Source organism: Hyla sarda, chromosome 1 (genome assembly GCF_029499605.1).
Source record: "Hyla sarda isolate aHylSar1 chromosome 1, aHylSar1.hap1, whole genome shotgun sequence".
Taxonomy (NCBI): Eukaryota; Metazoa; Chordata; class Amphibia; order Anura; family Hylidae; genus Hyla; species Hyla sarda.
In genome coordinates this window covers 513485692-513510967 of record NC_079189.1, presented here as the reverse complement: position 1 = coordinate 513510967, position 25276 = coordinate 513485692, and the positions used below count along the sequence as shown (strand labels likewise).

General features: G+C 42.6%; 1 protein-coding gene and 1 pseudogene across 6 annotated transcripts in view; both read left to right on the top strand.

The window, feature by feature from the left end:
• Positions 1 to 25276, top strand: part of SLF1 (SMC5-SMC6 complex localization factor 1) — a 130855-nt gene that overhangs the window by 13737 nt on the left and 91842 nt on the right. For 4 of the 6 annotated variants that reach the window (XM_056538098.1, XM_056538139.1, XM_056538105.1 and 1 more), the window contains exons 2-3: positions 18950 to 19063; positions 20298 to 20373. In XM_056538098.1, the coding sequence (XP_056394073.1) occupies positions 18950 to 19063; positions 20298 to 20373 (190 nt within the window). Of the gene's footprint in view, positions 1 to 717; positions 785 to 18022; positions 18127 to 18949; positions 19064 to 20297; positions 20374 to 25276 lie in introns of those variants that run through there. The other 2 variants (XM_056538130.1, XM_056538112.1) reach the window with 2 other exon arrangements.
• On the top strand, positions 16043 to 17997 carry LOC130299668 (RNA-binding protein with multiple splicing 2-like; annotated as a pseudogene).

Below are 25276 nucleotides of genomic sequence, written 5' to 3'. Positions count from 1 at the left end.
TAGGCAAGCTGAACATTTCTTTGTACACAGTCAGCTCTGCTACATCTGTCTCATATACATGCCCCTTTTAGGGATATTCTTTTAGGTAATTGTAATATATTATACGCAATGACCTGGATTGACCCTAACTGGGGCAGGTATATGAGGCAGATGTAGCAGAACTGACAGTGTACACAGTAAAGATTATTTGTGTTTGCACATTCAGCTCTGCTGCGTTTGCCTCATATATTGGTACCAGTTAGGGACATTCCATGACATGCAGGGCAGAGCTTACAGCACAGCAACATCAGCTCTGCTTTAAAGGGGTACTCCACCCCTAGACATGTTATCCCCTATCCAATCTCCAGGCCAGCATCACGGACACAGAAGCCTGGGGCTTCAGTGATTGTGACATCACGCCACACCCCGTCAATTCATGTCCTAAGATCAGACATGTTTTCCCCTATCCTTTGGATATTGGATAACATGTCTAGCGGTGTAGTAACCCTTTAAGCTTTGCCATGATGGGAGTTGTGTGTGTGTGTGTGTGTGTGTGTGTATATATATATATATATATATATATATAATATAAATTTTTATTTTTTTTTAGTTTTCAAAACCCTATTTGCAAGCATCCTATCATTACAGAAATCTTTGCTGTCTTTTATGTAGAACATAGCATGTTTATAGAGAATTCTTTAATAAACTATTTGTTGTAATCTATTCTTATGTTGTTAGTTATTCACGTCATTCCTGTTTGAAAATAAAATCGACATAATTATTGCTTCATCATAGCCTTTACCAGGTAAATATTATCTATATTTTTGTTAGGTATATAATGTAGTCTTAGTAACAATTGTTTATTTTAAAGAAAAACTTTAAAACGAGCCCTACCTTACCCGGATCCGCCCGGACGTTCGCCCGCAATTGTGGGTTTATTCTATGTGTATATCTTGCTGTAACTGGCACGGGCAGGGCTTCTGCAGCTAACTGGCACTGACATCAGCGCCGCTTATGAATATTCATCCCCCCCTTCCTCCAGTTAGGAGCGGCAAAGAGAGGGAGAGCTGGAGGGAGGGGGGATGAATATTCATAAGCGGTGCTGACATCAGTGCCAGTTAACCTGCAGAAGCCCCGCCCGTGCCAGTTACAGACAGATATACACATAGAATAAAACCACAATTGCGGGCGAACAGCCGTGCCGATCTGGGTAAGGTAGGGATCATAGGAATCAGCGTCTCCTGCACTATCCACCAGTACATGTGGTTAGTGCGGGAGAAAATATCTGACAGTTTTCCTTTAAGTTTTTTCAAACCCTTTCAGTACTGGTGACACCCTTTGTGCCCCCGTGCAGCACTGTTGCCCCCTTAGCGACACCATCTCAGTAGTGTTGCCTCATTTTGTGACCCCAGTCTCATTAATGTTGGCTCATTCATTCCCTTTTCAAAGTACTAGTGTCCATTTTTTTTTTGCCTATGATATGAAAGTGGGTCTAAGTCTGCACCTTAGTGTTCTCAATCAATAAAAATCTTTAATTCTTTAATCCCACCCTCTGAGTAAAGTTGCCTTTGTAAGTGCCCCAGTGCAGTAATATTTTCTCCTTAGTGACCACCTCTCAGTATTGTTGTTCCCATTTCTCAGAACTAGTGCCAAAGTGTGTTACTATTACTGACATGGGCCTGAAGTGTCTAATGCAGTGGTTCTTAACCTTGTTGGAGGTACTGAACCCCACCAGTTTCATATGCGCATTCACCGAACCCCTCTTAATTGGGAAAAATAACGTATGATTTTTTTCATATTCAAAACATAGGAGGTATATATTTAAAGGGGTAGTCCAGTGGTGAAAAACTTATCTCCTATCCTAAGGATAGGGGATAAGTTTGAGATCGCGGGGGGTCCGACCGCTGGGGCCCCCTGCGATCTCTCTGTACGGGGCCCCGGCTCTCCGCCGAGATAGCGGGTGTCGACCCCCGCACGAGGCGGCGGCCGACACGCCCCCTCAATACATCTCAATGGCAGAGCCGGAGATTGCCGAAGGCAGCGCTTCGGCTCTGCCATAGAGTTGTATTGAGGGGGCGTGTCGGCCGCCGCTTCGTGCGGAGGTCGACACGCCCCCTTCCCACGGGCTGTCGGGTCTCCGTACAGGAGATCGCGGGGGGGCCCAGGGGTCGGACCCCCCGCGATCTGCAACTTATCCCCTATCCTTAAGATAGGGGATAAGTTGTAAACCACTGAATCACCACTGGACTACTCCTTTAAGTATATATGTATACATAGGTGCACAAAATGAACAAAACCATTAAGAACAAAGAACAAAACCATGAAAACATGATTTTCACACAAAAACATTATGAATATTTACTGCAAATCAGTGTGACTTCTGCTGTTTTTCAGAGACCAGTTCAGAAATGCGCGGCTTTACCTTGGCAAGTGCCACTCTCATGTCATTTTCGCAACAATGGCAGTGTTCCCCCACATTAGGCAGGCAATGTTCCCCCACCATTAGGCAGGCAATGTTCCCCCACATTAGGCAGGCAGTGTTCCCCCACATTAAGCTGGCAGTATGTTCCCCCACATTAGGTGCAATATAGTCCCCCACATTAGGTCGGCAGTATGTTCCCCCCACATTAGGTGCAATAAAGTCCCCCACATTAGGCTGGCAGTATGTTCCCCCACATTAGGCTGGCAGTATGTTCCCCCACATTAGGCTGGCAGTATGTTCCCCCACATTAGGCTGGCAGTATGTTCCCCCACATTAGGCTGGCAGTATGTTCCCCCACATTAGGCTGGCAGTATGTTCCCCCACATTAGGCTGGCAGTATGTTCCCCCACATTAGGCTGGCAGTATGTTCCCCCACATTAGGTGCAATATAGTCCCCCACATTAGGTGCAATATAGTCCCCCACATTAAGCTGGCAGTATATTCCCCCACATTAGGTGCAATATAGTCCCCCACATTAGGCCGGCAGTATAGTCCCCCCACATTATTTGCAATATAGTCCCCCCACATTAAGCTGGCAGTATGTTCCCCCACATTAAGCTGGCAATATGTTCCCCCACATTAGGTGCAATATAGTCCCCCACATTAAGCTGGCAGTATGTTCCCCCACATTAGTTGCAATATAGTCCCCCCACATTAAGCTGGCAGTATGTTCCCCCACATTAAGCTGGCAGTATGTTCCCCCACATTAGGTGCAATATAGTCCCCCACATTAAGCTGGAAGTATGTTCCCCCACATCAGGTGCAATATAGTCCCCCACATTAAGCTGGCAGTATGTTCCCCCACATTAAGTTGGCAGTATGTTCCCCCACATTAGGCCGGCAGTATATTCCCCCACATTAGGTGCAATATAGTCCCCCATATTAGGTGCGATATAGTCCCCCACATTAGGCCGGCAGTATAGTCCCCTCCACATTAGTTGCAATATAGTCCCCCCACATAAGGTGCAATATAGTCCCCCACATTAAGCTGGCAGTATGTTCCCCCACATTAGGTGCAATATAGTCCCCCACATTAGGTGCAATATAGTCCCCCACATTAAGCTGGCAGCATGTTCCCCCACATTAGGCCGGCAGTATGTTCCCCCACATTACATTGGCAGTATATATATTCCCCCCACATTTTGGTGCAGTATATTCCCCCACAGACATACAGCCTCCAGCCATACAGTATGGCTGGAGGCTGTATGCCTGTGTACTGCCCCACTTCAGTGTTCCGATCACCACTCCTCTGGTCCGGCCATAGCAGGACCGGAGGATCGGTGGTCGGAACACCGAAGCTGACGCGCCGCTGGTAAACACTTACCAACTGCCAGCGTGCGTCCTTCTTGCTTCTTCTCCGCGCTCCGTTGCCATGTGCGCACGCATGGGACGGGACGTCCCTGCGTGCCCTAGTTCCCGGCGATCCCCGTGTTTTTAAAGTAAATGCGGGGCCGCAGGGACTTAACAGAGGCATCCCTGTGTTCCGTTCTTTCGGAACACAGGGATGTCCCGAGGCAAAAACATCCGGCGGGCCTCCCCGCCGAACCCCGGAGACTGCCTGATCGAACCCTGGTTCAGAACCACTGGTCTAGAGCGTATATGTGTGTCGGGTGGAGCAGTAAGGCGGCAGCTCTCTATTCTGCTATAATATTCAATTGCATCATTGTTCATTTGACTCAGATGCAGTTTGCTGTGGTGTTCAGCTCAATTAAGGCTGGGCTCACATATTTCCGGCATTGGTGAACTCAGCCTAGATCTGAACACAACTGATACCACAACTGATACCACAACTGATGACAACTTGTCATCAGTTGTTTGGCATCCGGCGTCCATTGTTTCTGCACGCTGCGTTCCCTTGTCCGGTGCCCTCCGGCGTGTCCAACCATCCGGCATCAAAATTTAGATTCTGGATGATTGTGAACTGTCCCATTCAAATGAATGGGATCAGTTCTAGCATCAGTTTCAGGCTTGCATCGGAGGGCAACTATGCCGGACGCCTGATATATGTGAACCCAGCCTAACAGGGCACCGTTACACTCATTTGGGGAGATTCATCAAAACCTGTGTAGAAAAAAGTGTTGCAGTTGTCCAAAGCAACTATTTAGATTGCTTCTTTTATTTTTAAAAATACCACAGAAAATTTTAAAAAAGCAATCTGATTGGTTGCGATGGGTAACTGGTCGACTTTGAATCTCCCTCTATATACCGTACATATATAGATCTGTCACTTGAAATTCAGGTCTGGATATGGGGGTGATTTGTCTGTGTGTATATCTATGTATGCCCATACTCAAACACACCTATTTACGTCTTTTACAGATAGATATAACTAGAGATGAGCGAACTTACAGTAAATTCGATTCGTCACAAACTTCTCGGCTCAGCAGTTGATAACTTATCCTCCATAAATTAGTTCAGCTTTCAGGTGCTCCCGTGGGCTGGAAAAGTGGATACAGTCCTAGGAGACTCTTTCTTAGGAATGTATCCACCTTTTCCAGCCCACTGGAGCACCTGAAAGCTGAACTAATTTATGCAGGATAAGTTATCAACTGCCGAGCCGAGAAGTTCATGATGAATCGAATTTACTGTAAGTTCGCTCATCTCTAGATATAACATACGTTGGTTACTTTTATTACAAATGTTATAGAATGAAAAAATCCCAGTATGCTGTCTTCAATGGTTGGCACAGTTGAAAGACAAGGGTGTGGGACGTGTAGGATTTCCAGCCGAGAGCTACAGGAGATGCGACACGATAGGTTGGCAGTTTAGAATGGAGGCAGTTAGAGAAGGGGAGGGGGGAGTGATGAAGAAAGACTAAAGACTCATGGGAAATGTAGTCTTCAGTTGATAAGCCACGAATGCTGTGGCAGCAAGGTGGCATAGTTTACCCGGGTATCCTTCTCAAAAATCAATAAAAAATGGATTCAGTAGGCACAGTAACTATATATTTAGGTACCACATGCCTTAACTCAGGAATGGTGAAAGTCGGATATCCCTTTAACCTCTTAAAGGGGTACTCCGGCGCTTTGGATAGGGGATAAGATGCCTGATCGCTGGGGGTCCCGCCGCTGGGGACCCCGGTGATCTTGCACGCAGCACCCCGTTACAATCAGTCCCCGAAGCACGTTCGCTCCGGGTCTGATTACTGGCGATCACGGGGGCCAGAGCATTGTGACAGCTGTCACGCTCCCTCCCATAGGCTGGCATTGAGGGGGCAGAGCTTGATGTAACACGGGGGCGGGGCCGTGACATCACAATGCTCCCGCCCCTGTGATCACCAGTAATCAGACCCGCGATCAGGCATCTTCTCCCCTATACTTTGGATAGGGGATAAGATGTCTTAGCGCCGGAGTGCCCCTTTAAGGAACAAGCCCATTTTAACCTTAAAGGGATACTCCGGTGGTTAATTTTTTTCACTATATGGCATCTTCTTTGTAAGTTTAGTTTTTTTGCAATATACATGTGTTATGGCAGCATGTGCGTGTTTGCTTACCTGTTTGTTGGGCAGGAAGTTCTGTAGTTCAGAGGATTTTCTTTTACTGTTGTACCAATTGTACTTTGTAATGAAACCTCTCATTTTACCATAAAATGTACGGCGAACCCATAAAATAATTTTTTTAGGGTGGAAATTTAAATGAAAACCACAATTTTGCACATTTTGGAGGGTTTTGTTTTCACACTGTACACTTTATGGTAAAAATGACGTGTTCTTTATTCTGTCGGTCAATGCGATTAAAATGATACCCATGGCTAGATACTTTTATATTTTTGTATCACTTAAATGGGTACTCCGCCCCTAGACATCTTATCCCCTATCCAAAGGATAGGGGATAAGATGTCAGATCGCCGCGGTGCCGCTGCTGGGGAGCCCCGGGATCCCCGCTGCGGCACTGCGCTATCATTACAGCACAGAGCGAGTTCGCTCTGTGCCTAATGACGGGCGATACAGGGGACGGAGCCGCGTGACGTCATGGCTCCGCCCCTCGTGACATCAAGGCCTGTCCCCTTAAAGCAAGTCTATGGCAGGGGGCGTGATGTCCGCCGCGCCCCCTCCCATACACTTGTATTGAAAGGGGCGGGCCGTGACGTCACGAGGGGCGGAGCCGTGACGTAACAATGCTCCGGCCCGTGTAGTGCATTTTTTATGTCCCCATAGGGGACTATTTATAGAAATCATTTGATTGCTAATATTGTTCAGTGCTATGCATAGAGCATAGAACTGATCAGTATTATCGGTCATTTTCTGCTCAATCTCAGACCAGAGCAGGAGATGCCGGGAGACGGACGGAGGCAGGTGAGGGGACCTCCGTCCGCCATTACAGATTACCGGATCTCCGCGGCAGCGCAGCCGGCGATCCGATCATCTATTTTAACATGCGCATTGCCACAGATGCTGTAATATGTACTGATCACAGCATCTGAGGGGTTAATGGCGGACATCCGTGTGATTGCGGATGTTGGCCATTACCGGCTGGTCCCTGGCTGCTGCTAGCAGCCGGAACTTGCCGTGTATGACTCGAGCACCGCTCCGATGCTCACGGTCATACACGGGATGTAAATGTACATCCTGGTGTGCTAAGTACTGTCAACCAGGATATTCATTTATGTCCGTGGTCGTTAAGGGGTTAAGTTACATGATTTGTAATGGTAAAATATGTCAAGTTTATTGGGACACTTATGATAAAGTGAACATTGTGTAAATGCTGCGTCCTTTCTTAGTGTCATAGATGTCTCAGTGACACTGTGTGGATGAACAGACTGTGGACTGTCTGGGATAAATATGGAGAGAGCCTGGGAGATCAGGAGCTGTACGTGGGGGGGCAACCATGTGTGTGGGGGAAAAAAACACGTTAGGGAGCATCCACATCACGTTTTTCACATACGGTTGCAGTATACGTTTTCAACGTGAAAAACATATGCAACCATAGGGAAAAACAGTCATTAACATCCCATACAAAAACATATACAACTAGATATATCCGGTTGTGCACCTTTTTGTACTTGTGCATTTTTTTTTTTTCTATGTGAAAATCTTAGTCAACTACGTTTTTGGCCATGGTTCTGTACTGTTTTTTAAATTTTACTCTGCAGCTGCCCGGGACTCCTGCAGTGCTGCAGGACTACTACTCTTTTCCATGATGGAAGTAGTAGTTCCCAAATAGGTCTAAACTGATGTGTTCTGTGAAATTTAACATTTCAATAAAATAAACAAAAAAAATGTATTTGGTATTTACCGAATACCAGAGTTGCTGCTTTTTGGTCACATCACAGTCCAGAAAAAAATTAAATGAAAGAAATCAAAAAGTCCATGCTACACCAAAATGGTACATGGTGCAAAAAATGAGCTACACAGACAGATATAGGACGATTAAAAGAATCAGAATAGGGTGATTCAAAGCAATTTAAAACATTTTTTAAGTACCGTAGTAAAACATAATATAGACTGTATGTATTGGATATCGTTGTAACCGTACTTACCAAAATAAAGATAACATTCCAGTCTTACCACATGGTGAGCGGCATAAAAATACCCATTTATTCTATATGGGGACAATATGGAGGCCAGAGGCCTAATACAATATGGGCAGGGAGGCTACCACTATATGGGAGCCTAATACAATATGGGGAAGTATGGTGGGTCTACTACTATATGGGGCTGTATAGAGGCCTACTGCTATATTGGTGTTGTATGAAGGCCTACTACTTTATGGGGTCATTTTGGAGGCCTACTACTGTATGGGGGTAGTATGGAGGCCTATTACTATATAGGTGCAGTATAAAGTTCTATTACTGGATGAGGGCAAAATCTTGGCCTACTATTATATGGGGGGGGGGGGGCAGTATGGATTCCTGTATACTGTATTTGGGTGCAGTATGGAGGCTTAACTACTAAATATTGGCACAGATGGGGCCTAACTACATTATGGGGGAACAGAAGGGACCAAACTGGTATATGAGGGCACAGAGAGGGGCCTAACTACTATATGGGGGCACTAACTTACTATATTTATTTTTTACTCCTAATTAAAGGGATACTCCGGTGCAAAACATTTTTTTTATCAACTGGTGCCAGAAAGTTAAACAGATTTGTAAATTACTTCTATTAAAAAAATCTTTATCCTTCCAGTACTACTTAGCGCCTGTATATTACAGAAAAAGTTCCGTTCTTTTTGGACTTCTTTTTTTTTTCTGTCCATGGTGCTCTCTGCTGACACCTCTGTCCGTATCAGGAACTGTTGAGAGCAGGAGCAAATCTTCATAGCAAACATATGCTGCTCTGGACAGTTCCTGATATAGACAGAAGTTGTCAGCAGAGAGCACTGTGGACAGAAAAAAAAAGAAATCCAAAAAGAAAGGAACGTTCTCTGTAATATACAGCCACTAATTTACAAATCTGTTTAACTTTCTGGCACCAGTTGATAAAATTTTTTTTTCTACCGGAGTACTCCTTTAATAGAAATTTATAGAAAAAGATCTTTTAGATGGGTAATATGTCAATACAGCTGCCAAATTAACACTGTATTAACATGCATCACACAGCTAAAAGACCTATTATATAATTTAGCGGCAGACTAGATGGGCCAGGTGGTCTTTTTCCGCCACCAGTGTTATATATATATTTCTTCTATGAGAGCAGAGATCATCACACATGTATTTTTAGTCTTACATGCATGTGTCTTTTTAGTTGTGGATTTTTGCATCCAGTCTGTTTTTCTTCCTCCTTTAGCCTTTTCCTTCTTTACAATCAGACTACCGTATATATGTCCTAATATCAGGATATAATAGGGAAAGACTAACTCTATATGAAAAGAATCGGTTAGTACAGAATTGATCTCTGAAATCATAAAGAACGTTAGGGGAAAATAAATTTGACTTTGTTTGCTGGTTAACAATTCTTAACAGGAAATCTAACATTTAGAAGCCATCATATCAAAAAAGTCATCATGATCCTAGCTCCGAATAATGGAGAGTGTCACTGTCAATTTTGCCTTCTCACGTTCGCTTCCCTTCACTTCATCTGATTTTAATAATCCCTGTCAAACCACAAACAGTCCACGTTACGTTCCTGACACCGAAGCTTTCAAAAAGACGGAATCTCAACATTCATTTAGACACTACAAAAGAAAGCTGTCCAGCTGGACAAATATTATTTCCACACTTGACAGTCTCCACTGTTTAGTATGCCTTTTAATTTTAACTTGAGCTGCCAAGGGCTTGATATGAGCTTCTTGTTCACTGTAGATTGACTTGCAGGATTAGAAGAGTAACAACTGTAATTGTGTTAGACTAGTATTTCTTTTTTTCCTTTGGAGACTAACAAAAGCATGAGCATGATATGAAGCTTCCGGATTCCTTTACCTCACAGGTTAACTATTACCATTTATTTGTGCAAATATACTGTGTGTGTGTGTGTGTGTGTATATATATATATATATATGTGTGTGTACAGTGATCCCTCAACTTAAAATGGCCTCAACATTCAATGATTTCATACGAGGAGAAGTAAAGAGACTGCACTCACCATTGGCAACGGAGCTTTAATGCAGCATACCGGGTAACAAGCAGGTGGAGGGAGGGAGGCGGGGAGCGTACACCAGGACAGACTGTTTCACGCCGTTTCCGGCGTGAAACAATCTGTCCTGGTGTACGCTCCCCGCCTCCCTCCCTCCACCTGCTTGTTACCTGGTATGCTACATTAAAGCTCCGTTGCCAATGGTGAGTGCAGTCTCTTTACTTCTCGTATTCATCTTGCTTCATTTGGACTTTGCACCTCTGTTACTGGCATATCTACAGGGACTACACGCGCACTCCACCACAGCCTCATATCACTGACGCTCCAGCCTTAATCCTGCAGTATCGGGCCACATTTTTGTTTTGCATTATATACAATGGTTTCAACATACAATGGTCTTTTCTGGACCATTGTAACCTGAAACCAGACTCAACATACAATGTACAGACAGTCCAGATCTGTGCAACATGTGACAACCGGAGGAACTGACCAGAATAGGCATTTTAACTGGTAAATTACCTGTATTATTGAAGTACATGCACTGACTGGCTGTCTGGTAGCGCCCCTTACAGTACAGGGAGGAACTACAAGTTCTGTACTACTCCTTACCTGTGCCAGGATTAGCTTCTCCTTTGGACAGCAGGTGAAGGCGGCTCCATTTGGGACACTGTGTGTACTGTATAGGACTGTCCTCTACATAAACCATTGTTTCCCAACCAGGGTGCCTCCAGCTGTTGCAACTCCCAGCATGCCCGGACAGCCAACGGCTTCAGAACTAATTACCAGGTTTCCATAGAGTTATGGTCTCAACATACAATGGTCGTCCTGGGATCGATTAATATTGTAACTTGAGGGACCACTGTGTGTGTGTGTGTGTGTGTGTATATATATATATATATATATATATATATATATATATATATATCACAAGGCATTGACCGCAGCACACAGGAGTATTAAGAGAATGGTGCTGTGAGAGCACCGAAACGTTGCACTCTTTGTTCATGGAATAAACCACATTTTTTTGCTTTAATACTCCTGTGTGCTGCGGTCAACTCCTTGTGAATTACTCTACTTGGACCCTGGGACCGGGGCCCCTTGGACTAGCCTGCACCTACTTTTACTTTGGATGTGCTGCCTTCTTCTTCGTTTTATATATATATATATATATATATATATATATATATATACACACACGCATATCAGCCATAGCATAGATACGTCATGCCTAATGTTGTGTAAGTCCCCTTTTTCCACCTTAGTAGCTCTGACACATCAAGGCATGGCCTCAACAAGGTCTCTGAAACTCTGTGGTATTTTGCTCCAAGACATTAGCAGCAAATCCTTAAAATTGGAAGATAAGGCTTCCCTGGATTGGAACTGTTTTCTCTAGTGCCGGCTTCCACTGGTGCTCAATCTGAGATGCAGAAAAAATGGAGGCCAAGTCAACACCTTTAAATTATGTTCCCCAAAGCATTCCTGAACTCTTTTTTTGCAATGTGAGAGGGACATTTATCCCACAGAAAGAAGCCTTTGCCATTAGCAAGTATCTTAGGCCACAGCAATGTATAGGTGTAAGGCTGGGTATAGGTGTAAGGCCGGGTTCACACCACGTTTTTGCAATACAGTTCCCGTAGACCTTTTCAATTTGAAAACCGTACGGAACCGTATTGAAAATGTATTGACTTTCACCATACGGTTTTTGACTTTGCACAGTTTTTCTCCTGAAATTTCAATCGAAAGTGAAACTTTATTCATAATGGAGTGAAAAGTTAAAATTGTATATGTTTTTTTTTCTTAAAAAACGGATGTAACTGGACATCATTTTTCAAATCGTATACGGTTTTTAACCGTATACGGATTAAAATTTGTACACGTTTTAATACACTTTAGTCAGGTTTTGAGGAATCCGGTTTTTTAAATCAAAAACCTGATGCAAGAACTGTATTGCAAAAATGTGGTGTGAACCCAGCCTCAAGTAACATGCACATAGATGCCAAAACCCAAGTTTTTCCATCAGAACATTGGCCAGAGCATCACACTGCTGTTTTGCCATCTTCCTATAGTTTATTCTGTTGACTTCTCTTTCCCAAGTAAGTAATGCACAAGCACCTGGAAATTCAGATAATATTAAAAAGACATGATTTATCAGACCAGGTCACGCTCTTCCATTTTCCATGCGTCAGTTCTGATGCACATGTGCCGGTTGCTAGCATTAGTGACTGTGGATAGGGGTCAGCATGGGCTCTCTGACCAGACTGTGCTTGTGCAGCCTCATATGTAACAAGCTGATATACACTCTGTTCACTTTTATAGGCAGCATTCCATTTATAGAAATGTATGCAATTTTATCTCTTATGTGGGATCTGAGAAGCCACATTTTTGCTCCCCACATTCATTAGTGAGCCGTTGCTGGTCCACCAGTTGTCCTTCCTTACATCACTTTTGTGAGGGGGAAAAAAAAACAATGCAAAAGATTTTTCTATAAATTTTTATTTTTTACATTTTCTTTTGCTGAACAACCCCTTTTAACTTGCTTAAAGAGTAGCTATCACTAACTTAAATTTCCCTGACCCCCCTCCCCATCTGTCCCTGACACTAACTGCATCTATCCCTGTATTTATTTTTATCAAAATCCCCACAAAAATTCCTTTTTTTACATCAGCTTCGGTAGCTCAGAGTTGAGCTCTCTGCGGAGGGCAGGAAGCGGGCGGCGCCGGCAGGCGCGACATCATCTGAAGCCTGGACGGGGCTCGCTTCCGCCCGTCTCCTCTCTCCAGCTGCTCGAGCGTTGCAATGAATGAGGAGAGGGAGATGCAGGGGGGCGGGGATACTTAAATTTTGCGCACAAGCACTGTGCTTGCTCTACCTGTATAGGAAACAGAGAGCGAGCACAGCGCTCATGCGTGCGCGGCGCACAAAATTTAAATATCCCCGCCCCCCTGCACCTCCCTCTCCTCATTCATGTGAACACGCATTCCGGACCACGCTGGTCCACGCTGCCCGGCCAGCGTTGGTCCGAACGTGTTCAAAGTCGGGGGGGGGGAAGTAATCCTGAGCCAAATAGGGTGACACCTAGTGGCCAGGTTTTCAAATGTAAAAAAAACATGTATAGCATGATTTTTATTTTAATAAAATATATTACAAACCTTTTTCTTTTTACATAATCTATTTAATATTATTATTATAATTTTTTTTTTTTATGACAGTACCCATTTAAACATACATAACAACTTGAAGACCTCAATTTATTCAGGAGGCGCAGCTGATTGTACACCATAAGTAATCAGACAGTAGTAAAGAGATTGTTATCCGTTCAGATTAGAAGCTCACAAAAGGATATCATCATGATTAACCCCTCAGTAACCAAGCCAATTTAGGCCTTAATGCCCAAACATTTTTTATCATTTTTTTTTCATTGTCTGATTTTAAAGTGTACCTGTCGTCCACAAAATCTTTTTATGTAATGTAGATAATACCATTATATGTATATTTGTATATGCTGTCCCTGCAGCTATTGTCTGTGTGTCTCTGTGAGGAGTACAAAAACAAGAAGCGGGGTTAGGACAAACCGGCCTCTGTGCAGACTCCTGGCTTGTCAATCATCCTGATGTATGAGCCAGCAGCATGTTATAGAGCCTCAGTGCACACCGTCCTGATTTTTCTTAGTGCACAGAGCCCTGCTTGTCCTACCCTCACTTCCTGTATTTGGACTCTTCATAGAGACATATATGCAATAGCTGCAGGGACAAAAATATAAAAAAAATTTAACCATTGTATATTACAAATATTCATATAATGATGTGCCCAAAAATGCCAATAAATGGTGAAAAAACACCAAAAATAAAAACTCCTTGTGTGTATTTCATATCAGCTAACAACTTATCGCAACGATTTTATCCCCAAAAATACCATGTGGTGCGTATGGATATAGATTTTGGAGTATTTGTTTATTAACAAAAACACTTTGTCTGGTTTCTGTCTTAGATGAAGTTGCAGAAATTTCTCTCCATGGTCTCAATAGTCATTGTGCAATGATCATTGAGGCTTAGGGGTCGTGCACACTGATGGTGTGCTCCACTGGTCAGTTCAGACACCCAACGGACCTTATTCAAGTCAATAAGATCTGTCGGTATCTGGTCATGTCAGTTTTTTTCCGATCCGGTCAGGGTCCATTTAACGCAAAAAGAAAAACCACCCTGAATGGGTCGGAGCACAACGGCAGTGTAAACTTGGCCTTACTGGGGATGACACCTATCTTAACCAAGTATTTATTATGAGTCAACTCAAGGTATTTACCACATGCAGCTTACAGTGATTTTGGGGAAATTGCGGTTTAAAAAAAATAAATAAATAAAAAAAGTGGCATGACTTCACTGTGTAAATGTACTTATAGTTTTTTTTAGCTTTTTTGTGTAGACGTCCACAATTGAGTAGATGCCAGTGAGGTATCTGTATGTTTGTGGGTAATCATAATGATCTGACAATGAAGATGGACATCAGGATAAAACAGGAGCCTATTGTTATTACTCTAACAATTTTAACAGAATCGAGAACATTTGGCACATTCCAATTAGGAACATGACATCTTATCTCTAATAAGCCATTGTTAAAAGCTTTATTCTCATCTTTCCTTTCCAATCTGCAATGTCGTCTTCAAAGTGAACTTTCTAGCACAGTTCACAGTTTCACATAAATCACTTTAAAAGTAATTGATTTTTCTGATGAACTTGACAGTCGTTGAATAATTAGCGCTTTATTTAAAGCTTGCATATGCCAATCAAATACCTTAGATTACTTAAAAAGGAAGATATTAACTCTTAAGCTGCTTTTTAGAACCACCGTCAATGAATCAGATGAGCATTCACAATTCCATTTTGGGAAGTTAATAAAATGTAAGGCTGGTTAATACTGATTAATCATAATCAGTTACCTAGGTATTACATATAGTACTATGGAATTCTGCTTGTTTGACAAGCCTGTTTGTTTCAATGGTCCATATTTGTTTAAATGGGCACTGTCATTTGCTAAAATGTTTTTTATAAAATGTAGAGAAAACATTTAGATATATTTGTAATATACATTGGTAAAAAATGTGTACATTTCTGAGTCAAAAACTGCTTGTGTTTCTCTGTGCAGAGACTGTAATTGTAGGCAGGAAAAGCAGGGCTCTGTGTATGTAGGCTGGGAGCAGGGCGAACAAGCAGGGCTCTGTGACATGCCACTGGCTCACACAGCAGACTGACCAGCCAGGAGCCTGCATAGAGCACTGCTTGTTTGCCCACACTTCTGTAATTTATCTTCGCACAGAGAATAGCTGCAGGGACAAGACAGCATTTTATCACCTTTTTTTTTAATCACATTTTAATCAATGTATATTACAAATACACATATGTATTGGTATCTACTTTATTTAAAAAGTTATTACAAGTGACATTTACACTTTAAGGTACCGTAATACCCTACTTTGATATTACATACTTTAAGTAATCCAATGGTATCACTGCCTATAGGGTAAAGAGGCAATGATACCATTGGATTACTTGTGGGCCCCAAAGCAGTATAGAGCCATCTGTATTGTATGCTTAGACAATTTGCTATCCTCTCCCCAGGAGTCAAAACAGGCCCTTGTTTCTATAGTACTCCATAGTAGTCATAGCTTCTGTATTGTGTGTCATTATTTTGAACAGCCCTGTAATCAGTTATCTGAATATATCAGTATAAATTGCCCATCTAAAATTGGTAACATGGACGGGGAATCATCAAAGTTTGTATTTTCTGTTAATTCACCATCACATTAAAACCAAAGAGGTGCTGCGCTCTCCCACCTAAGCACTCACAGATACACCTCTTCCACTGCCTACATCACCAGCACTGGGCACCTACACACCTCATCAAACTTCTACTTCCCGGGAGTAAGGCACAAGCTCTTCCAACTTAGGCTCCACAAGTTCACCACAAGTTCTGCAGCACAGGGGAAAGAAGAGGCACATTCTCTAGTGTAAAAGGGGAACCCACCATTAGCAACCGTGGACTCTGCCGAGGAATCAGCTGTTGGTCTATACAACATGAGTACTTTAAAGCCTGACACTGAGCACAATAACAACATAGAGGAAGAGGTCAATAGACCTAAAACCCAGGGAACTCTACTTACTGTTCTGTCCATTTAAGGGTTATGAAGGATCGCTGATCAACCTAACCTCACAACAGCCCGTAGGCTTTGTCACCTTTGATAATAGGGCTGGTGCAGAAGCTGCAAAGAATGCCTTAAATGGTATCTGTTTTGATCCAGAGAACCCACAGACCCTAAGACTAGAGTTTGCAAAAGCCAACACAAAGATGGCATAGAACAAATTAATAGCTACACCTAACCCCACAAACCTCCAACCTTCACTTGGAGCACACTTTATTGCACAAGATCCATATGACCTAACATGTGCCGCACTTATTCCAGCCTCACCAGAAGCTTGGTCTCCCTATCCACTGTACAATACAGAACTGGCACCAGTAATCCCTCACGCTGCATTTATATACCCAGCGGCAGCTGCCGCAGCAGCACTCCATGCGCAGATGCGTTGGTATCCACCGTCTGAAGCTACTCAGCAAGGTTGGAAATCTCGCCAGTTCTTCAACACCTTGGTTTTTTTTTTTATTCTGCATGAAGTGATGTACCAGGCATGAACATGTAGTGTTTTCTGAATATTGTATTTCTCTATATGCTTTCGAATGTTTGGTTCAGCTCTACCATCATGGCATTTTCAAGCCAATTCCTTGCAATAATTCTCTGTGGAATATTAATCTGCTGGGTACACTTAACTTGGTCTAAAATAAGCAACCCAATGTCCCTGAAACTGGTAGAACATGGTATGGTTGAAAAAAGGCCATGCCCTGTTCCTCTCTGTAGCAATCAAATTATTTTTTTTTTTGTTTTCTTTGTTGCATGCATTTTTCCCCCCCTTTTTTCTCTGGCATGGAATTTACTATTTAAGTGTGGTATAGATCTACTTCTTGTGTCAGTTTAAGAATGTCTGCCTTGTGATCTTTTTGATCTAGTCATGTGTCTACTATGCTGCTCTTTCCACCTCCTCAAATGCAGTCTAGAAGTCTTCTAACCTGGTCTTTAACTTTACACTGTTTTTGCCAAATAATGCAACCTTATGGGGAAATGGAGCAAAAGTACCACTATTTTTGTAACTTGTTAAAAGAGTACATATCATCCTAACTCTACCTAATTCCCCATCCCTGTGTGTCCCTGACTCTAACACTATCCCTGTCCTTTATTTTTATAAAAACCCCTAGAAATACTTCTTTTGAGCTATGTTTGGTTGTTCAGTAGCCTGGTGTTTGTGTGGGGCGGAAGTGGGCGTGGCCCGGCAGGCACGACATCATCTGATGCCTGCCGGGGCACACATGCCCGATATGTACAATAAAAAGAGCAGCGCTCCACTGACTCAGGGCCTTGTCGGGGTTTGAAGCCTGAGGATGCGGCTGGCCGACCGAGTCAGGATCCCGCCCCTCTGAAGTGCAAGTGTAGTGCTCGCTCCCACCTGTCTGACAGGCGGGGAGCTGCGCCGAGTCCTGGCTGCAGTGACTTCGGGCTCTGAGTCCAAAATGCTTGTGGCCAGGACTGCTATGGAGACCCCTAGTGGAGGAATTTACAAAGTAAAAATACACATAATAAAGGAATTTTTTTTAAATAAAACCAATTAGAAAAGTGTTCATTAGGGTTTCATCTGTCATATATAAAACATGTTTTTCATGAGCGGTGCATAAGGAAATATTCATGCATCTTTTTTTTTTTTTTGGGGGGATTAATTATTGAAAGAATATATTAATCAATAAATCATAGTCCTAATCATAAATTAATGTTCAGTTAAAGAGCTCAGATTATGGTTTGTATACTTTACTCTATGAATAGAGCAATCGAGTATCCAGCTCACCAATCCGCCACGTGTGCGGAAGCAAGGAATATCCAGCAGCACGGACTCGGATTAAGAACGTTGCTTTATTGGATCATCATTGACAGGAACATGAAACACAGCACGGACCAAGGAGTGACTCGTTTCGGCGGACGTAGCAAGGAGGCATGCCAGGCTGTGGCACTTGAGCAGTTTGGCCCAGCCTCATTGACACTAAGATGAGAAATAAAAGGGTGATTTTTAATAAGTTTAAAAAAAAAAAAAAAAACACTATTACCAGTTTAGTTGTATACCCCAACATCTATTCATTGGTATCTGGAGCTCTTAGCAGCAAAAATAACTGACAGATTCCCTTTTAAAATGTGTAGGCCTAGATTAACTAGTTAACTGGTTAATACATGCTGTTGTTCTTGTATGTTGAGCTACTCTTCAAACTCAATCAGAAGGAGCAAACAATAGAGTTGTGGTCATCAAACTGGGAATCACCAGTTGTTGCAAAACTACAACTCCCAGTTTGCCCGGACAGCCATTGGCTGTCTAGGCATGCTGGGGGTTGTAGTTTTGCAACATCTAGCGTTCCATAGTTTGGAGACCACTGCAATGAAGTCTCTGACTGAAGCCTCTGATGATAGTCCGAACACTACAGGCAGTTCTCGCAAGACAATAAAATGTTGACGCATACCTATAATGGTGTAGTCTATTTTTTTGAAAAATGACTGTGCAGCGCGCTTCCCGCTCTTTCCCTCACTCTACCTCATCCGTAAAGGGTCTTGTGCTGGAGATGGGTGTGAGGAGCTAAAGTGGCTATCTCTGCCTCATAGCGCATAGAAATATACAATATACACTAGAATACATTGGAGAATGGGGAAAATTCCACTCTGTTCAGGGATTTAGGTGCTGTAAGTCATTTGTCTAAAGAACATTATAGGTACTCCTAATTGAAATTGAGTACCTACATTGTAAAAAGCAGACAATGGTGAAGCTATGCATGGCTGTTGTTTTATTCTCTATTATTGTCATTTATGTTAAATATATCTTTTCCATTCTTTCTTTCAGATGGCAGAGGCACTGAGTCAGCGAATTGTCCAGCTAACTGGTTTTAGGGCGACAGAGAGAGAAACACTGATCCAACTACTGGGAAAACTTCCCTGTGTTTTTATTAATTCTGAGGTGAGATAACTGATGTGTATTTTCTACTTATCTATAATATTTTATGTAATAATGGAATATAATCTATTATGTTTGATAATAAGACAAAATATCAATTGGGAATACTGTAGGGTAGGTATTTTATTACCATTTGCTTTTATTTTATTTTTTTTCCTTTGCTTATACCTGATCCCACATTGCACACAATTTATGTCCCATGAAACTTACTGAGGAAGCAGTTTTTATGTACAATTTGACTTTGTATTCAAATATCATTCAATATGTGGTTCTTATAAAGTCTATACCTGTAGTTTAATAGTAATGTGACTGAAATGGTGGTTGTTATAATGGTGATAGCATGTTACTAAAATGATCATTTCTTATAAAAACTTGTGTCATCACAATCACTGTCACACTGAGGACTTTTTCCCTAGCTTTTTTATTTATTTATTTATTTATTTATTTTTTTTAAATCAGTGACTACAGGTTTAACTCTATAGGTGTAGTTTTTTTTGCAATCATTTAAAACAATTCTTACACAAAAATTGCATTAAAATGTGGTTGTCTATGGGGCTGTTCTTCTCATAGAAGACAACCACTATGTATGATGTATGTTGGGCTGAAAATCTGTCATCTGTGTCATCTGCGCTACCTGTCTGTACCGGCAGGTTAGTGCAGGTGACACTGATGACAGATTTCCTTTTAAAGGGTTAACCAGAAACTACTCCACCCTTGTGCTCCTGTTGTTTGTGGTATTACAACTCATCTTGGCTCTATTCACTTCAATGGAAATAATCTGAGGACAAAACTGAGGACAACAGTGGAATTGTTTCGGGAAAAAATCAGCTATGCTTGTCTAATGCTGGATAAACCCTTTAAAGTATAGCTGTCACTTTAATAAACTTTTTCCAAGTTCTAGAGACATGTCTTGATTGGTAGAAAGAGTTGGGAGAGAAACGTGCTGCTGAGCGCTCTTTTTCTTGCTCTCTGTCCATTGGACTAAAATGTAAGATTTATTGGACAGCATGTAACCTGATTCCTTAGTGAGCTGATAATATTTCTTGTCTCTTAAGACAGATTTTGAAATGAATTGAGAGTGCTGAAGGAATGAGAATTTTTTTTTATAGGTGGAGAAAAAGGCATTTTATTCTGATATGTTTTATTACAAGCTTTCTTTTATTCAGTTCTACTATTGATGTTTTCAAAGTTGAAAGTGTGGTTGCCATGTAAAATAGTTATTTAACTTGTCTTTCAGAAGTTTGAAAACTGTTCACACCTGATTGCAAAAAGTCCAAGCAGAAGTGAGAAGTGGCTAGCGGCCTGTGCAGCAGGTCAGTTCTATTTTATTTACCTGGGTACCTCATTATGAGCTGTGCTTCTCAAAATCTATAGAAAAGATGTATGGGCCTCAGGTATCACGCACCCATGTGAAGGCTTCTACATGTTACTGCCATTGTGTCAGACTAAAGCATTCTATAAAATGACCAGCATTATTTGGAATTTTTGACATGGTATGAAATAATTCTGACCTTATATGACAATTTGTATTGACATTTGACAATATTGCAGATCTATCCTATACATGAAACTGCACACTGACAATGATGTTGAGTGAGGTTTTTAGATTAGAATTTCTTTCATGCACAGGAAGGCACATGCAAAAGTAGTAATTTTGGCTGTAAAAATAATTTTAGGAAATTGAATCTGCGCTGTAATTAATCGCTATACGCAACAAAGTCATTTTTCCCTTTTACAAAGTTTTGATAAATCTCCCTACCTTGTTCCTTACTATATTCAAAAGTATTTGCCCCTGTGCCAATTTCGGGTTCCTTCGCATATACTACATTCACTACAGATTTAAAGGGGTACTCTACTGGAAAACATTTTGCCAGAAAGTTAAACAGATTTGTAAGTTACTTCTATTTAAAAACCACTCCTGCAGCAGCATCAGGCTTGTCCATGAGTCATGGACAAGAGATGACTCCTGGACAAGGCTGCATGAGCAGATACACCTATCACCTTCCACCACCAAAAGGGAGGGACACGGATTTTTAACACTGTGAGCTAGTTAACTTCACAAATATTTTTATTAGAGGTGCACCGAAATGGAAATTTCAGAACACAAACAAACGCAAAATAAAAAAAAATGTCTGCCCGAAACCGAAAATGACTTCTCCCCGTCTTCTGGTAAAATGCAGCGCTCCGCTCATTAGATTAGATTCCCCCACATTAGATTGCCAGCTCCCCCACATTAGGTCGGGAGTTCCCCCACAATAGTAGGCAGCTCCCCCACAATAGTAGGCAGCTCCCCCACAATAGTAGGCAGCTCCCCCACAATAGTAGGCAGCTCCCCCACAATAGTAGGCAGCTCCCCCACAATAGTAGGCAGCTCCCCCACAATAGTAGGCAGCTCCCCCACAATAGTAGGCAGCTCCCCCACAATAGTAGGCAGCTCCCCCACATTAGGTCAGCATTTCCCCCACATTAGGTCAGCATTTCCCCCACAATAGTTGGCAGTTCCCCCACAATATTAGGCAGCTCCCCCCAACAATATTAGGCAGCTCCCCCCACATTTGTAGGCAGCTCCCCCCCACAATAGTAGGCAGTTCCTCCACAATATTAGGCAGCTCCCCCCAACAATATTAGGCAGCTCCCCACAATAATATTAGGCAGCTCCCCCCCCACAATATTAGGCAGTTCCCCCACAATATTAGGCAGCTCCCCCCCACAATATTAGGCAGCTCCCCCCCACATTAGGTCAACAGTTCCCCCACAATAGTAGGCAGCTTCCCCCCACCCCACAGACATACAGCTTCCAGCCATATACAGTGTATGGCTGGAGGCTGTATGTCTGTACTGCTGCCCCCACAGTGTTCCGGTCACCGCTCCTCTGGCCCGGGGTCACATCTACTGCTATGGCCTATGGACCATAGCAGTAGGTGCCGGGACCGGGGAGCGGTGACCGGAACACTGAAGAAGATGACGCGCCGCCAGTCACTTACCAGGCACCGGCCAGCACGCGTTCTCCTGCGACGATCCTGAGGTCCTCCTGCGTCTCTATGGTTGTACGCACGGGACGTCAGTGACGTCCCGTGCGTACAACCATAGAGGCGGAGAAGCGAAGGACCATCGCAGGAGGACGCCGGGAAATGGTGAGTGACCGGCAGACATCCTTATGTCCCGAAAAGATTTTTCGGGACACAGGGATGTCCGGGATAGGAATACTTCTTTTTATGTGCCCGGGCCGGCTCCCGTGTGTGGCTGCAGGCGGGGGCCGGCCAGAGCATATAAAACCTAATACTGTATACTAAAAACCAGGGGGCCTCCAGCTGTTGTGAAACTACAACTCCCAGCATGCCCGGACAGCCTTTGCCGGTCCGGGCATGCTGGGAGTTGTAGTTTCACAACAGCTGGAGGCCCCCTGGTTTTTAGTATACAGTATTAGGTTTTATATGCTCTGGCCGGCCCCCCGCCTGCAGCCACACACGGGAGCCGGCCCGGGCACATAAAAAGAAATATTCCTATCCCGGAGTGCGCGCCCCCCTCAGATGTTGCGCCCGGTGCGGCCGGCCCCCCCTGCACCCCCCACGCTACGCCTCTGGCACTGGCAGTGTTTGTAACTTGTGCTGTGGGCGGGCAGGGGAGGTGGGTCATTATTGGCAAATTTTTGTTGTTTCGGCATTTCCCCAAAATAGCTATTTTCGGCCGATATGTATCGTCCGCCGATATATCGGTGCATCCCTAATTTTTATAGTAAATATTTGCAATAGGCGCAACAAAATCAGATGTGCATGGTCAGGATTTTTTTTTTGTGGGATCTGACAGGTACGCTTTAAGGGAAAGAAAAGGTGTGTGCAGCTCACAAGGGGTTGGGGTAAGAGACTGAGGTTAACTGTGACACTGAAAACCCAAAGTGTTGAAAAAGTGTAATAGAACTATAAGGCAAAAAGCTACAGCCCTCAAGTACTTCCTATGTTGGAGTGATCAGGAAATAAATGAATTTGTAGAAAATAGGAAAATGGAAAAAGGGGTTACGGTAGAGAATCGACAAAAGGGAGGAGAGAGGAAGAATAAGGGGAGGGGAAGGAGGAGAAACAGGAGGAGACAGACACAATGTGCAGGTAAAAAAAAGTTAGACCATAAGTTAGACCAAGAAAAACTAATTTATTGAAAAATTAACATTACAATTCAGATACTGTGGGAACAGAGAGATGCCGCAGGGCCCTTGCGGATCCTCTATCGGTGGTGACACAGTGAAGACTAACAAATGATAAAAATAATAATAATAATAAAAAAATAAACTCCCCTTAAAATGTCAATATAAAATGTGGCAAACAGTAGCTGTTAAAGCAAGATATATTGTGTCTCTAGGTATTTAGCCTGAAAGTTGTAGATCCTATATACAGGAGTAAAACAGTAGTTGATACGTGCAAGTAATGTGCAGCTATTCACCGGTTCTACAGCGCTATATGCTGTATATTTGGGGATTGTGTTCCTGTTAGGGAAAAATCACTACTATGTAGCTACAAGTTCATATTCTGCAAAGTAAATATGCATTGGCTTGTAGAAGAGAAATGACACGGCACCCAATCACTTGCTGCTTTATTGCTTGGAGCAGGGTATACACGAGGATACACTAGACCAACAACGCGCTTCTTTCACATCATTATGATGCTTTATCAAGGTAAGATGGGAAGGAGAGCGCTATAACCCCTTAATCCTTTTCCATTTACCAATACATAAAAAAAAAAAAAAAAAAAAGCCAAAAATGACACATTATAAATACAAAGTGCAAAAAAAACTATATTAATCATAAAAACATACAGAATCACAGGAAGCCTGACAGGTCATTCCTGTCATTCAAGCCTAAACGGCCAGTGGCTCCCGTCCGGATAATCCAACAATCTTGTATGCCTGTCCAAACTGCTGTCTAAATTATCAATTTGCTGCAAACCTAGGAAACGAACTCCAGTTATGTGCCCATCATGTTTGACCTTCATATGTGAAATGGGAGTATGGTTTTTCCAATATAAGATAACATACAGGGACAGATGATGGCATAAATGATGAAATCTGATCTACATGTCATGATGTCATTAATCATATGGCTAACAGGACCTGTTGCTAACAGGACCTGTATGCAACTACATGTCTCAAAATATTTGCAAAAAGAACAATGTTTGCAGCGGAAATTACCTTTTCGGCAATTCTCGCTGCAACCAGTTCACATTGGGTGTAGAGATGCGGTTTTTACCAATTCGTCCCGCAGGTTCCTGGTCCTGCGTAACGAAATGAAAGGACATTGATCACATGTTTAACTAAATTCGCCACTGGGTTAAATTCGAATTAGAAAATTGCTTGTTTTAGTTGTTTTTTTCTTATTGCGTTTCCGAGCACCAAACATTAGATTTCTGCATTCGTGTGTTTTCGCTCTATCGAAAGCCTGCTGTATTATAGATTCAGGATACCCCCTCACTCTCAGCTTGTCCATCAAAGCACAAGATTGTTCCATGAATGTGGCATAGTCGGAGTTGTTCCTGCGCAGCCTAAGGAATTGGCCATATGTCAAAGCTCTCGCCACATGAGGTGGATGGTAACTTGTAGACGCTAGCAGGAAATTTGTTGCTGTTGGTTTTTGGTAACCCTTTACACTAACAGTACCATGTTCTAACATTAATTCTATGTCCAGGATTTGGATCCTGTTCTCACCAAAGATTGCCGTAAACTGCATGTTAATATCATTCTATTATGTCAGAGATGACACTATTATAGAAATGGTCAAGACAAATGGGGAAAATACTTAGATTTTTCTCCTCCCAAGAATGTATCACCCTCATTTAGAGCCTCTTTCTCATCCTTCAAATCTAAATATTTTCCCCTTTTGTCACTCCAGTCTTGACCATTTGTATAATAGTGTCATCTCTGACATAAAAAGCTTGATTTATCCTGTGGCAGGGGATAATTTGTTAGCTGATGAAAGAGAGGCACTGAAATTGTTGAAGAATAATAGTCAGTTAATAATAAAGCCTGCTGACAAAGGGGGAAATATAGTTATTATGGATAAGGACACCTACACGCAGGAAGCCATGCGGCAATTGTGTGATACATTTACTTATATCAAACTGAATAAGGACCCCACATTGTCATACCAGAATTGCCTGCAGACAATTCTATGTAAGGGTGTAGAACAGGGTGCCATCTCCGAGGACATGGCGAAAAAGCTTCCCTTTGAGG